This window comes from Argentina silus, assembly GCF_951799395.1.
Source record: "Argentina silus genome assembly, chromosome: 4".
In the NCBI taxonomy this organism is placed as follows: Eukaryota; Metazoa; Chordata; class Actinopteri; order Argentiniformes; family Argentinidae; genus Argentina; species Argentina silus.
The window spans coordinates 23,340,559-23,354,755 of NC_139658.1; the positions used below are offsets into that span (position 1 = coordinate 23,340,559).

General features: G+C 45.3%; 1 protein-coding gene across 1 annotated transcript; it reads left to right on the forward strand.

Moving 5' to 3' along the window:
- The first annotated feature begins 6,219 nt into the window (after window positions 1-6,219).
- Window positions 6,220-12,259, forward strand: park7 (parkinson protein 7). Its single transcript, XM_083668908.1, has 6 exons — window positions 6,220-6,371; window positions 6,921-7,022; window positions 7,614-7,673; window positions 8,149-8,218; window positions 10,285-10,371; window positions 11,258-12,259. The coding sequence occupies exons 1-6, from the start codon at window positions 6,282-6,284 to the stop codon at window positions 11,416-11,418; spliced, it is 570 nt and encodes a 189-aa protein (XP_083525034.1). The 5' UTR covers window positions 6,220-6,281; the 3' UTR covers window positions 11,419-12,259.
- The last annotated feature ends 1,938 nt before the right edge of the window (window positions 12,260-14,197 follow it).

The window sequence follows — 14,197 nt, forward strand, 5'->3', positions numbered from 1 at the left end:
CCTCCGATTTCTACCTCCACCAGCCTCACCGATGTTACTACTCTGGTGTTGCCCCAACATGTACAGCATACAGGCTGTTTGCTTTACTGAACCACTCAGGTTATGGAAAAGCACATTGGTTTAAAAGATAACCAACAACATCGTATTTTGCTGTGATCAACATATTCAAAGAGGCCTGTAGGGTATTTCCGGAGGCTACTAGTGCCGGTATCAGTATCACACATCAGTGGAGGCTGGTGGAGGTAGAAATCTGAGGACGGGCTCATTGTGATACATGGAATGGAATCTGACACAAATGTTTGATACCATTCCATGCATTACAATGAGCCCGTCCTCACATTTCTACCTCCACCAGCCTCCCCTGACTAGTACAGTATACTCACCGTGAGGTACCACCCCTTACCCTCTGCTTGTAGGTGGGAAACGGGGTACAGAGGCCTCTCCTCTCCCTCACTGTGCTGTACACTGACACTGACATTGGCGTTTGGAACGAAAGGGTTTATCCTTATAATCAACTGTGAATGAACATGTAAACTTAGCCAAGTATTAACAGAATTTGGCCTTTCTTCCATACACACACACACACACACACACACACACAGACACACACACACACACACACACACAGACTCCGGTCCTCTCTGGCGTGTGAATCCCTACCAGCGTGACGAAGGTAAAAAGCAAACAGCTTGAGGAGGAAGAGAGAGAGGACGCCATAACGGACAGCCGGGAACAGCCCATAATATTGTGGTCGGGTTGTAGTCGATGGCTGGGGGGGGGGGGTGGGGGGGGCATTGATAGTCACCATATGTGTGCATAGACCGGGGGTCTACAGTAAATTACATTACCCAACACAGCACAATACGGGCCAAGGAAGAGACGTGCGTAACGTGGCCAGAGCCAGCTACCGTGTGAACGGCGGGCCGCGATGTGTGAGAGTTCTGGCTCCATCTGTCACGCTGGGGCTTGTCGGAGGAATGGGGGGGGGGGGGGGGGGGGGAGCAGCTGCATGGTTCACCTGTCCTGTCCCGTACACGGCTCCCCATCAACCCCAGAGGATCCCCTCCTCATAGCCTCCTGCCTCTGACACCTTCAGCCATGTACGGCTCTGCCACGGTCAGCTCACATGCACTTTAACACACAACACGACAACGTTTACTGTACAAGGCCCCAGTCCCACTGTTTGGCAGACTTGTAAGGTTCTATAGTTTTAAATCCACTCTGGTTTATGAGTAATATCCAGGCACGTAGGAGGGGTGTGGGGGGGGGGGAGTGTGTGTGTGTGTGTGTGTGTGTGTGTGTGTGTGGGGTCCGCTCCCCCTGTCAGCGGGTTGCTGTGATGGTTTGTGTGGCAGTATGTGGAAGTCTATGTGCGTCATCTAGGCTACTGGCTAAACTGTGTGACTGCTGCTGGATTCTACGTTTTCCACTCACACTAACCACAACGTTATTCGATGCACCCGGGTAAATGGGCTGTGGGCCTCGTGTCTTTTACCTGAGACCCGATCATTTCATGCTTTTCATTCGCACTAACCACTATGTTATTCTCCCATCAAAAGTCACCAGAATTGCTTGTTTAACAGCCCCCCCCCTTCACCCCCCTCCCAACATTTTAGGCAGCACCCCCTCGCGAAATATACTTCCTCCGTCCCTGCTGACGTCAATAAACATGGGCCCCATGTCTTACAGTGCATCCCATCCAGGTAGGCAGGTTTCAGTGAGGAGTCAAACAGCAACATCCATGTCTTGCTGTTTAAATAGAAAATGTCAAGTATGTTGTTTTTGACTTAACCACTGAGCAGCATGCACAGTAAGTATGTATCATGGTTTTAGAGATGATCTGGTGGTCCAAACCGAAGCCGAGGGCTTGCCAGGCCTGAGTTGCTTCAGTGAATATGGATGAGTCCTACAGGCGAGTATGAATCTGCAGTGGAATTAAACCGTTTTCGCATACATTCCCTTGGTTAAGGGCACTTGCTTAAGCAGCGGATTATTTGACCGCCTCCCTGCCTCTTCTCACATCAGTATGAACGCATCCACTCAGACTCTATCACCGGGCCGCAGCTCTCCCCGAGTGGGAGCGGACCGCAGGGAAGCCCGGCTGGGGAGGCCGCGGCAGAGCAGAGCAGGGTGAGGGGACAGACCCGTGGGCACGGCCTTCTCACTGGCACCACTTTGTTAGGCACGCCACTGTACTGGGGTTAGGATTCTCGGGGTGGGAGATACTGGGGGTACTGGGGGTACTGGGGGTGGGGGGTACTAGGGGTGGGGGGTACTGGGGGTAGGGGGTACTGGGGGTGGGGGGTACTGGGGGTAGGGGTACTGGGGGTGGGGGGTACTGTGCTGCGGGGAGCAGTGTCATCAGCAGTAGTGTTTGAAGATAGGCCACGCTGCATGACATTAGGTGATCTAATAGAGAGAGAGAGAGAGAGAGAGAGAGAGAGAGAGAAGGAGAAGGAGAGGGAGAGGGAGAGAGAAGGAGAAGGAGAGAGAGAGAGAGAGAGAGAGAGAGAGAGAGAGAGAAGGAGAAGGAGAGGGAGAGCACAGGGGAAAGAAGAGAGTAGAAGAGAGGGGGTTGTGAGAAAGACAGAGAGTATCATTTGTACCCCCCCACTCAAAATAGGGGGCATAGTCTGAGGGCAGGGAGATTATTGCAACCAGAAATAGCTCCGGGGCATTCCTGGGTTTGAGTAGTTACACATACACACTAATCAAAACAGCACATTGATGTGCTGCCTCAATGTACAACATTGTCTATGTGGTTGTAAACAACTTCTCAGCGGGATTTTAATTAATGTTTCCGTGAACATTAACGCTTGGTAAATGATTGGTTAAATGAGTGGTGAGGCGGAATATATGCAAAGGAAGATGTTGGTCAAAACAACGTTTTAGATGGTTAGCTAAGGACTGATTCCCAGGCTAAATGTCTTAGAATATGCTTGTTTTTCTACCTCCATCCATAGCTGGACTGGACACATCACTAATAATATTAGCTTCTGGAACTGAAGGTCCCTGTTGAAAGCTGAAATTACTCAGCTGGCGCCATCTAGTGTCTGTTTGGGTTGCCATCTGGTAACACAGGTGCCAAACATTCAAAGTCACCTTTTTCCCCGGATCCCAACACACACACACACACACGCACGCACGCACGCACGCACGCACCCAAACACCAACACACACACACGCACGCACGCACCCAAACACCAACACACACACACACACACACACACACACACACACACACACACTGTCCTCCAGCTGTCACCTGAGCACTTGGCAGCATAAGGTAATATCGTCGAGATGCAATCAAGATTATATGCTTGTCACTCATTGCCTGTTCTCAGTGGCTCACAATGCGTGAAACAGACAGGAGATAAACCCTGTGCACAGATGGGCAGATAAAATGTCCCTAAATATTCATCCCTTATTCAACAGTAGCAATACAAGCCCCGAAAACCGCCTTTACCTAAATGGAAGAAGAAGAAAAAGGACAAGTTACCATCGAGTTGTTGCATGATGACATGTGGCTCACACCGCAGACTTTATAACTGAAATATACCAGTTCAATGTATTTTGAAAAATATTCTCAAATGTTTTAATCTCTCCCTGTAGAACCAAATTTACTGTGACCATTCTGAGCAATGTGGCACCTCTTCCCTGGGAATGTGAAGCAGGGTTTGCAGCTGTATATCTTAAGCAAACAGAGCCCTTCACATGTATATTCACATTGCAAGTTTATTTTCATGTTTACACCGTTTCATATTCACAGCAATAGTAACAGGATTACTTTGTGACAAACGGTAATTTGTGGAATTCCCTCATTTCTGTCCGTGGAGTTCCTTTTTTTTTTCTCTCTGTCTGAGAATGATTCTGTATTCTAGAATCCCCGGTGGTTGGATTCCAGAAGCCCCTCAGGTTTCTGAGTAGACCTCTGTGGTGGGCCAGATAAAGCAGAGCACAAGGCAGGCCTGGCAAGCACGTGGGAGCGCTGGAGAATAATAAAGAGCCACGGAGTTCACTGATGAACGGCTATGAATCATTTTAACAGACAAGACCATCTCGTCTGTGTTCCAACGAGCAGAACACATACATGCATATATAGTACCAGAGAGAGGGGGTTAAAATCTACCCGAAATTATGTGTAGTTCTGCCAGCTGCGGATCAAAAGGGCTGACACTTGTTCGTATCCCTTGTTCGTATTTCTTGCTGAGCAGATTTTAGGCGTTAAATCTGGTTTAAAGTGGTATCCTTAAGCCCTGTGTTGGTGGGACATTATGTTGGGGGGGATCCAAGAGTGTCAATGGCGATTTGTGTCCCCATATGAAATCCTTGTAGCCCTCCTAGTTTCACCTTACCTCCTAGTACCACCCAGGCTACTATTTAGAAACACACAAGAACTTTTACTGTTCAAATCTCCTAGCAAATCTACTTTGATAGTGACTGATCATTAGGATACTACTGTATATGTTTGTTCAAATGTTATAACTTGGCCCTTAAATCAGTTGAATGTTTCATAGAAAATACCCTGACAGATATGTTGATAATGTCTCTGCACATTTTATTTAGAGGGTTTAGGGAGGAGGGGTTGTAGTGGAGAGCACAGGGTGGAGATGGTGAGATTCAACAGGGGAAGGCTGGTGGAAGTAGAAATTGGAGGACAGACTCATTGTAATGAATGGAAAGGAATGCGGAATGATGCGGAATGGTGTTTGATGCTATTCCTCATTCTGTTCCATCCATTACAATGAGCCCGTCCTGACAATTTCTCCATTCACCAGCCTCCACTGGATTCAACAAACCTGTGATTTGTTTGACAGAAAAAAAAGCACTGTGAAGAAGACAATTGGCTGACAGGAAGACATGTTATGAAAATGAAGCAGCATTTGAAAGCTGCCTCTCTCGCACAATACATGTATTCGAAAAGATCTCAGATACGAAAACAAAGGCTTAAAGTTCTGTCTGCTTTATGCCGGGCTCGAGTTCTGAGGCCTCACCCAAATGTCTCAGGTCATTGAATTAGCATTATCAGTGTTTCAAACACTAATCTACCTTCTTACCAGGTTACCTCCTATACCAGTCACTTTAACATGCGTATCCTGAGTGTGATCATATACATACTATAAGCGCGCGCCCCCCCTCCCGCCCTTCTGTACAATAAATAAGTAAATGGATAAATAAATCCACGTTTTATGGAAATGAGTTTGTGTACCACCGTGGGTCTGGTTGAGTTGATCCCAGCTGCATGTGTCGGTAATCACCGCTGCCTCTTGGATTCGCTCACAGGCACGCAACAAACAAGCTGCCACCAGCCCCCCCTACGCTTTTGTCTAATCTGCTGTTTCACTGGGCTCTTGTTTGTCGTACAAATATGAAAGTGAATCTCTGCAGCAGAATGCACAGTGGCACATTAAACTGGGACGGGTGCCTGAACACTAAAGCCCTAGACATTAAGTCTGGGATTTACACTGAAATATAATTCCCCAAGGTGCCTTAAGAGATGTCTTCCTCTGCTGCGAGGGATTTGTGCAGAAGTTCTCAGACAGGAGCTTCAAGAACTTTGGTGACCTCGACTCCCCTCATTTCAGATGCATCACTGGGGAATGCTATACAGTATGATATTTTTATTTGAATAGGATCAATTATTCTTGACCTTGCATTTCTATGAATAAATGAAGAGAATGTTTTACCTTATGTGAATGAGGTAAAAAAATAAATTTAAAAAAAGACAGATCATGTCCATATTGGGCTCAATTCATATGGCAATTCATATTGGTTCCCTTCATGTAGAATTATTTAGCATATCACAAAGTCATTTCAAAACAGCATTTTGGAATATAAAAAGCGGGTGAAAGTGAAAGCTTTAACACACAGACTGTATATTTGACAACATTATTCATCCCACACTATTTCCCAGTTGGCTTACAGTTTCGTCCACCATTTGTGGGTTGATACCGCCCCCTGCTGGATGTATATGAGACATATTTTCAGAGTATGATTTATTGTTGCTTGCTTCATATTTACAGAAACAAAATATGTTATGAAAGTTGATCACACTCTGTTTCATACATGGTAACAATTATTCTCATAGTTTCAAAACGACCGAGACAAGACTATGTCAGATTTTTTCTTTCTTACGAATTGTAAATGTCCTGTTTAGGATGCCGTAGCTGGTTAGGCCCTGTAATGCGTTCCTGTCAAAACAAAAGTCTTTACTGCTCCGTTCCAACAAGCAGCAAGGTGTCGCATCATCGGTCCTGCGGCTGACATCCACTTCAACAAACATGACAGGCAAAAAAGCGTTAGTTATCCTCGCAACGGGTGCAGAGGAGATGGAAACTGTTATTCCCGTGGACATCATGCGTAGAGCTGGGGTTGGTAAACCTCCTAGCTTGCTAATGGCTATATTTTAGGCTCAAGCTAGCTAGATCCTATATGATCTGGTGCTAGCTAATGCTAGTGCGCTAAAGTCTGTACAGATATAGCTAAATATCTAGCAGCATCACATTTGCACAAAGGTAACGTCTCATTATTTAGCTATAGTTGGAACTAACAGCACTTTCATTTTCATGCAATGGCAGTCTGACGTTAATTAAAAAAACAGTATGTGTGAGTTAACTTACTGTTGGCACACTGAAAAGGCCATGGAAATGTCAAAGTTGACAGTTAGCTCTAATGTCTTTCAAATTAAAGGTCTTATTTATACTTGATGCACATGGACATACAGAACAGTAGCGAATGATACAAAATAACAGAATGAGGGATTCTAGCTCACAACTATTTTGACAGTATTTTTGTATTGAACTTAAATATGAGGTATTGGGTACTCAATAGATTTTTAAATAACGCATGCGCACAAGAACCAATGTCGGTAACAATGAACATGTTTATTATGAAAAAATAAAAAAATCCACATTCTGTAGATTGCTGTGACGGTGGCAGGACTGACAGGCAAAGAACCAGTGAAGTGTAGCAGAGACGTCCTCATCTGCCCCGACGCCAGCCTGGAGGACGCCCGCAAGCAGGTCCGCTCCCTCCCCTCCACCCACCCTGCATCCACATACCTGGTTGGAATTATAACTCTACCAGAGGCTTCCCCACCGAGTTGCAAAAATATACATAGACTAAAACCGGAAAAAACACATGGCCTCGCACTACATGGCGAAATGAAAACCTGCTTCAAGATATCCTACCTGTTTGTTGTTGTGTTCTTTCTCGAGGAAAGCTGAAATTAATTCAAAATATTCACCACAAGTTACGTTTTAACCGTTTGTTTGGCTCATGCCAAGTGCACCCGTTCCCCTCAAATCGCATAACAAAATAAGAGTCTTGCTCAAGACCGTCTGTCAGTCTTCTAACGACGCGTGATGTCAAAGACTCTTATTTTGACGAGGGAAAAGGGTACGCTTGGCATGAGCTGACATCTATAATACTCAGCCGCCTGGCAGAACAACTGCCTTCTCTGAATTTATACCGTTTGCGTGCTACATTTAATTCACACTCTGCAACTATGTACAGTAGGCTATTCATTGTTTCAGTTTAGATGGGCTACATGTCAAACTGCTGGTAATGTTTTGTCATGCATGACCGAGTCCCCTGTGATGTTTATCCCCCAGGGTCCATACGACGTGGTACTACTGCCAGGCGGAGGACCGGGAGCCCAGAACCTGGCAGAGGTACCGTAAGAGATGGACTCAATTTGACAACGTTCACTTTCCGCATGGGAATACTGAAAAAAATTACTCATCTCCATATTGTAATAATTTTCTCGCGTGCGTCATTCCTTTTATCAATATAACCGGCAATAATTTATAGGTCTGTGGTTCTGTTTGTAATGTAACATTGGCTAAGTCCAATTTTACTGTAACCCTTGCATGCTCCCTGCAAGCTCCCTTTCTCTCTCCCCTGCAGCCCTTCCAAGCTCCCTGCCCCCATAACAACTCCATTCTGCTTTGGAAACTTAATGACTCATCTAAGGCTTGCAAGACTCATATCAGAATTTCCACAGCCCTCTCCTGGAAATTGTTATTTTCTCTGTAGCAGTGTAGTATTTACTGCAAAGTCAGCTTCATACTCTAACTGACATTCTGCATGAGAACAGTCGAGTGACTCAACGTTCTGTATTTGGCCTCCATGCTGTTTCTCTTGTAGTCCCCTGCTGTGAAGGAGGTGTTGAAGGACCAGGAGGCCAGGAAAGGGCTGATCGCTGCCATCTGTGCAGGTACTGTTAGTTCAGTGTGGTTTTAAACCACCCACACACACACACACACACACGCACGCACACACACATCTACCATCACACACACACACACACACACACACACACACATCTACCACCACGCGCGCACACACACACACACACACACACACATACACCTACCACCACACACACATACATACACACACACACACACACACACACACACACACACACACACACACACACACACACACTGTGGATCACACAGACCCTCCAGGATGCATCTGTGTCAATGACCACTGCTGGGGATAGATGGCTCTGCTCGCAATCTGCAGTTCAATCTGCAGCTGGCAATAATTCTCACACAGTGCAGCATAAAATAGACGTGTAAGATGTAGCCGTAGTGGGCTGCTGTAATCCCTGCACATTCTTAGTGGGCAGGCAACCAATAGGACAATGAGCTGCTGATTTATAGAACACTGTATCATTTATGACACACATGGACCAGTGCAGGTAGGAATCGGAGGACGGGGCTCATTGTAATGCATGGAACAGAATGGTATCACACACACACACGTTTGATACCATTCCTGGTTTCGTTCCATGCATTACAATGAGCCCTGTCCTCCGATTTCTACCTCCACCAGCCTCCCCCGATACAGACCATTAAGAGGAGGTTTTGATTGATGCAGTCGTGCCATTCACAAGGTGCATTGCCGCTAAGATATTCTGCCCACCTCCTTGTGCCGAGGAAGGGCACTGGAAGGACGCGGTGAATGAGGACATGGGACCCGTGTGGCAGAGTAAAGTGGAAAGCGCCCTAGAAAGCGGCTGGCCAACCCCGTAGGAATATACCGTATAATGAACCAGCTGGTTCAAGCAGTGGAGCATCATGCTCCTCTTATAATAGAACTATTTATTTTTTATGTATATAATTTGTTTTATTTCCCATGTAAAAAGAAGCCCCTGCTGGATTGAATTCCAATATGATGTGATGTACTATATATAATATATGCCATTTAGCTGACGCTTTTATCCAAAGAGACTTACAGTGCAGTGAGTGCATACATTTCAGTATATATGGTCCCAGCGGGAATCAAGCCCACAACCGAAGCGTTGTTAGCACCGTGCTCTACCAACTGAGCCACAGAGGACCACACTGTTCTGTCTAATGTGAAACGTGATTTGCTTCTGAAATGAGTGTGATATGTGATCTGTCCAGTGTTAGTGCCTTCTGTTTCCCCACAGCACGTCATCCTCCCTACTCTCTCACACTGGACACTGACACTGAGCTGCAATACAATAGAAGGACACTGATGCAATAGAAGGTCATTAGTTTATGTACTATTATAGCCATGAGGAATTATCGAGTTTTCATAGAAAAGGATCCCTCCCTCCCTTCTCCATGTCCTGGTGTCTCTCTGGAGCCCAGCCTTTCCTCCGACCGGTGTCTTCAGGAGCGAGTCAGCCCAGAGTTGTAACTTTAACTGGCCGGCCCCCGCTCTGCCAGGGGGAAGTGTAATCTTTAGACTGCATAGGATGGCAGCCAAGAACCATGATCAATAGCTTTCTATTTATTAATGGTCTTGATGATGAGCTCACTGCAGTGCTAGGGCGATGCCAATGTTAATGCAGCAGCAGCAGCAGACAGAACGGCCATTATGTTAAGTCTGTCTGTTTTTCTTCCTCTTCTAAATATGGTTTGCAGAGGTGAAATGAAACCACATACAGTGTGTATCTAATTTTAGACCCTATTTTATGGCTGTGATAGCCCATCTAGTGAGTCCTTCTCAGATGGTGTGTTAACCGGCAAACAGAAGTTAGCGCCTGATAAGATACACTGTGCTGCATGTTATCCTGCGCCCGATCTAACAGACATGCACTATTGGATATACCTGCGATGATGTCAGTAACTGAAAATAGGCTTCGTTGACAGTTACTCCCCTTGGCTTGTGTGTTTTTTAACAGGGAAATAATGACCCTTGTTGTCCTGAAAGTGCTGCTGATGTATGTGAATAAAAATAGAAGGTGTGTCTAACATACAACCCCCCCATCCCCCACCCCCCCCCCCCCCCTCTGCACCCCAGGTCCTACTGCGCTGCTGGCCCACGGCATCGCATACGGCAGCACGGTCACCACCCACCCAGCGGCCAAGGACAAGATGATGGCTGGAGGTAAAGACACACACAAACAGCCTCATGGCAGAGACTCAGTCAGACGGCTCACTGTGCTGCTGATAAAGGCGCGGCGTGTCTCCTGTCTTTGACTGTGGTAAACGTACCGTGTACATTATGCACAAAACAACCCACCTGATAACTTCCTGTGTGGTGACTGAGCGAGTTGCCTCAGTCGGACAGGAAATGCAGCATACTCTCACAGCATGCTGTAGAACAATGGCTGTGGTTACTTGTGCCCACCAGAGGGCGCTGTAATTGTTAAATCCACTTGTCATTGGTTGATTCTCATACTCGCAACTAGTCATCTGTACCAAGGTCATAATAATGCATTACAATACACCTCACGTAGGCTATGGTGGGGGTAGGAAATTCCCCCCAGAACAGACCAGAAATTAGCAGTCTGAAGTGGTACTGAAGTAATTCACTTTTGCAGACTATTACACATGACAATTGTCTCTCCTTCTCTCTGGTGAAAGTGGCCTTAGAGATAAAAACATGAGCCATGCAATAGACATGCCAAGGTCCAGCAGTGTACGTGTCTTGAATGATTATAGATAGATGGATATTTTATTGCTGTATTTGTTGTGTGAATTGTGTGTACTTGTTTGTAATGTAGGCTAATGTCTTGTTATTAATGTACTGTGTTGTTTGTAGTCAGCAAATGTAATGCAATGTCATTTTAATGTCATGTGTTTAAATGTAAGCAGGGCTCCCCTGAAAAAGAGACCTTGGTCTTAGTGGGACACCCCATGTTAAAATAAGGGTATAATAATAATATTAATAATAATGATAATAACAATAATAATAATTATTATTATTATTATTATTTTATTTTTTTCACCACCACCAGTCACTGATCGCCATGTTATTCTGCTCCCTCTAGACCACTACAAGTACACTGAGGCGCGGGTTCACAAGGACGGCCATCTGATCACCAGCCGCGGCCCGGGGACGAGTTTTGAGTTTGCCCTGGCCATAGTCGAGGAGGTCATGGGGTCAGAAGTCGCGGCCCAAGTCAAAGCACCGCTGGTCATGAAGGACTGATGATGAGCAATGTTCACTTTGTTTGCTTTAATGCCACGCACTGCAAGCAGCACCATCGACTACTTCACCAGGGGAGGCTGGTGGAGGTAGAAATCGGAGGACGCGACCATTGTAATGCATGGAACGGAATGAGGAATGGTATCAATTGATATGAGGAATTGATACCATTCCTGACTCCGTTCCATGCATTGCAATGAGCCTGTCCTCCGATTTCCACCAGCCTCCACTGTACTACGCCTATTTTCAGCACTCTACATAGAGCACTGGCCAATTATTGTGAACCAAGGGAAATGCAATAGGGCAATGTGGGTTAAAATGGATATTGATAAACTCTTCCCTCACCTTCCCTGGGAAAGCTCCCTCTGCACTTTAACCATTAGTAATTTAGTATCTTAAAATGGCTGATGGACTGTGCTTTTTCTAAAAATAGGTGACTTCATGTTGGCACACAAGAACACAATAATGTGTATCTGAAAAAAAGCTAACCATTGCATTTTGACAAAACATGTTATTGTTGGGTCTTGGCACTAGAATACAGTCTTTGTTACTAATCTGAAAGCCCCTCTTTGACTCTTTTCTTGGTGAAATGTTTAGTGTGTATTTACTATTGTATACTAACATATAGTATGTATTTACATACTATGTATTACTAAATATGGTATAACTATGTAACTTGTGAGCATTGATTACTTTGTCTTATGATGACTGATGGATAGATGATTCACTTACTTAAACAAATGTATTGTTGTAAGTCGCTTTGGATAAAGGCGTCTGCTAAATGCCGTAAATGTAAATCTATGGATCATTTGACACTGGTATGACAAGATGGAGCACAATGTGTACACTTCAAGGCAACAGTTACTTGTATTCCATCACACAAAGAGGAAGCTCAAGATAAAACAGATAAAACATAAAAGAGATCAACGTCTTTCCAGATGATTGCAGTGCAGCACATGATTGCGAAATCACTGGTGGACGCGGGAAACAGACGATTGAAGGTGATTGACAGCTACCACAGCCAATGACAATAAGCGCTTGGTTGCCTGCCAGCGTCTCCAGCCAATGAAAACAGTCCCGCAGCCAAACGGGCGGGGGTCTGCGGCGGCGCGTGGTGCAGATGTCAGAGCGGTAAACAGAAGACTGGCAGTCTGTCCACATTTGTTACAGAAACCGTTAAAACATTTGAAGGTAAGAGGCTTTGAGTTGCGTTACAGTTCATTTCTGTTTGTTCATATAATGTTGCCAAAACAAAGGTAACTTCGTCCGGCACTGCGAAGTTATTGTTGTAATAAATCGTCAAAACTGGCAATAAGGTAAGGTTATTGTAGCCAAATGATTCTTCCAGTACTAGCTCGGGTTACGTGAACAGGCCTGCTGTCGCTGGTCCGACGGCATCCGACGGTCTTCAGCCAGATTCAAACTGTTAATTAGCATTATCTGCACAATTAGCTCTGATTAGCATGACAACTATGCGAGTGTGCTTAGCTGCAGCAGCTTCCGTCAAGTCCCCATGCTGGCTATATTGATTCAGATATCATTGCCTACGCGTATGTATTGTCAAGATGGATTAGATACCAATGCCGGTTGCCATAAAACCGGTGGTCATCTTGCTAACGCTCGCAAGTAGACAGGAACCGACAGGAACCGTATGGACCGTATGGACCGGCCTCCTACCGTCCAGAGCGGTGGTGCTCTCTCTCCTCTCTCCTCTCTCCTCTCTCCTCTCTCCTCCTCCGCCAGGAATGTGCATCCTTGCAGCACAGCAGGCAAACCGTGACTGCTTCCCCAGATGCAGTCGCATGTGGCGAGGATAATACAGATTTGAAACATATTTCTATAATACAGGGAAATGTGCGCAGATTCGAATTCAATCTGTGTTTCATGTTTGTGGAAATGTCAATGTTGATGTCTGTGCCCAGATGATATGACATTAAATTCCGTTGCCAACATCATTTGTAGCCTAAACTAAAGGCTGTGTGATAGTTTTGGTTGAAACTCGAAGTGTGGTAACATATTTCACCACTGATCGGTTTCATATGGATGTGGCAATTTCAGCATATACAGCACAATATACATAGCTTAGAAGGAATTTAATGCATTTTCTGAGAGATGCAGACATATTTGGCCAAGTAAGATTTATCATCAGAAAGATGGGACACCAGAGTTATCTTAAGTAACTAATAGTAACTAATAAACACCATGTGACAGAAGTATTACGTTTTCTGTAAAATGATGATGAACAACTTTCACTTCTCTTTGCATTCTTTCAACACTCCAAAATGGTCTGTCTGATTACAATGAAACCTCTGTTCACCTCGAGTTCGGCCACACTTCACACAGAGTAAGTAAGCTGTGAAGTTTCTTTTCATTTTCTCTTGAAACAGGAAAGCATGAGTTAAAATACGTGTTAACCTAACCCTGTATCACTGACACACACAGCACATTTCTGCCTGTGTGAAAATGAACTTCCTTTTCTGGAAGGTTCTGCAAGTGACAACTGCAGTTCAAGCCACGGTCCGTAGATGTAGCCTAGAACAGTCCGGATCGCTGTAGACTAAATTCCAGTCAGCGTGGGGTAATACTCCTCCTTAGCTCCGCATGCAGAGCCAGAGCTGTCAGGGGCTGTCTAAACAAAATGAGAAGCTTAAGTGTTTTCCCTCATACTGTGCATCCATGGGTCTGTTGTAACAAGAAACCAAACACTGAAAAGCCTTCAGGCTCAGAGGCTTTGAGTAAATGCATCAGGAGGAGAGGGCTCGCTCACTACTGCTGCTGCTGC

Bases quoted from the DNA above. Each gene is read 5' to 3' on its own strand.
- park7 (XM_083668908.1), top strand. From the start codon at position 6,282: ATGACAGGCAAAAAAGCGTTAGTTATCCTCGCAACGGGTGCAGAGGAG. The intron at 8,219-10,284 runs GTACTGTTAGTT...TCTGCACCCCAG, and splicing joins GATCGCTGCCATCTGTGCAG to GTCCTACTGCGCTGCTGGCC. The intron at 10,372-11,257 runs GTAAAGACACAC...TGCTCCCTCTAG, and splicing joins GGACAAGATGATGGCTGGAG to ACCACTACAAGTACACTGAG.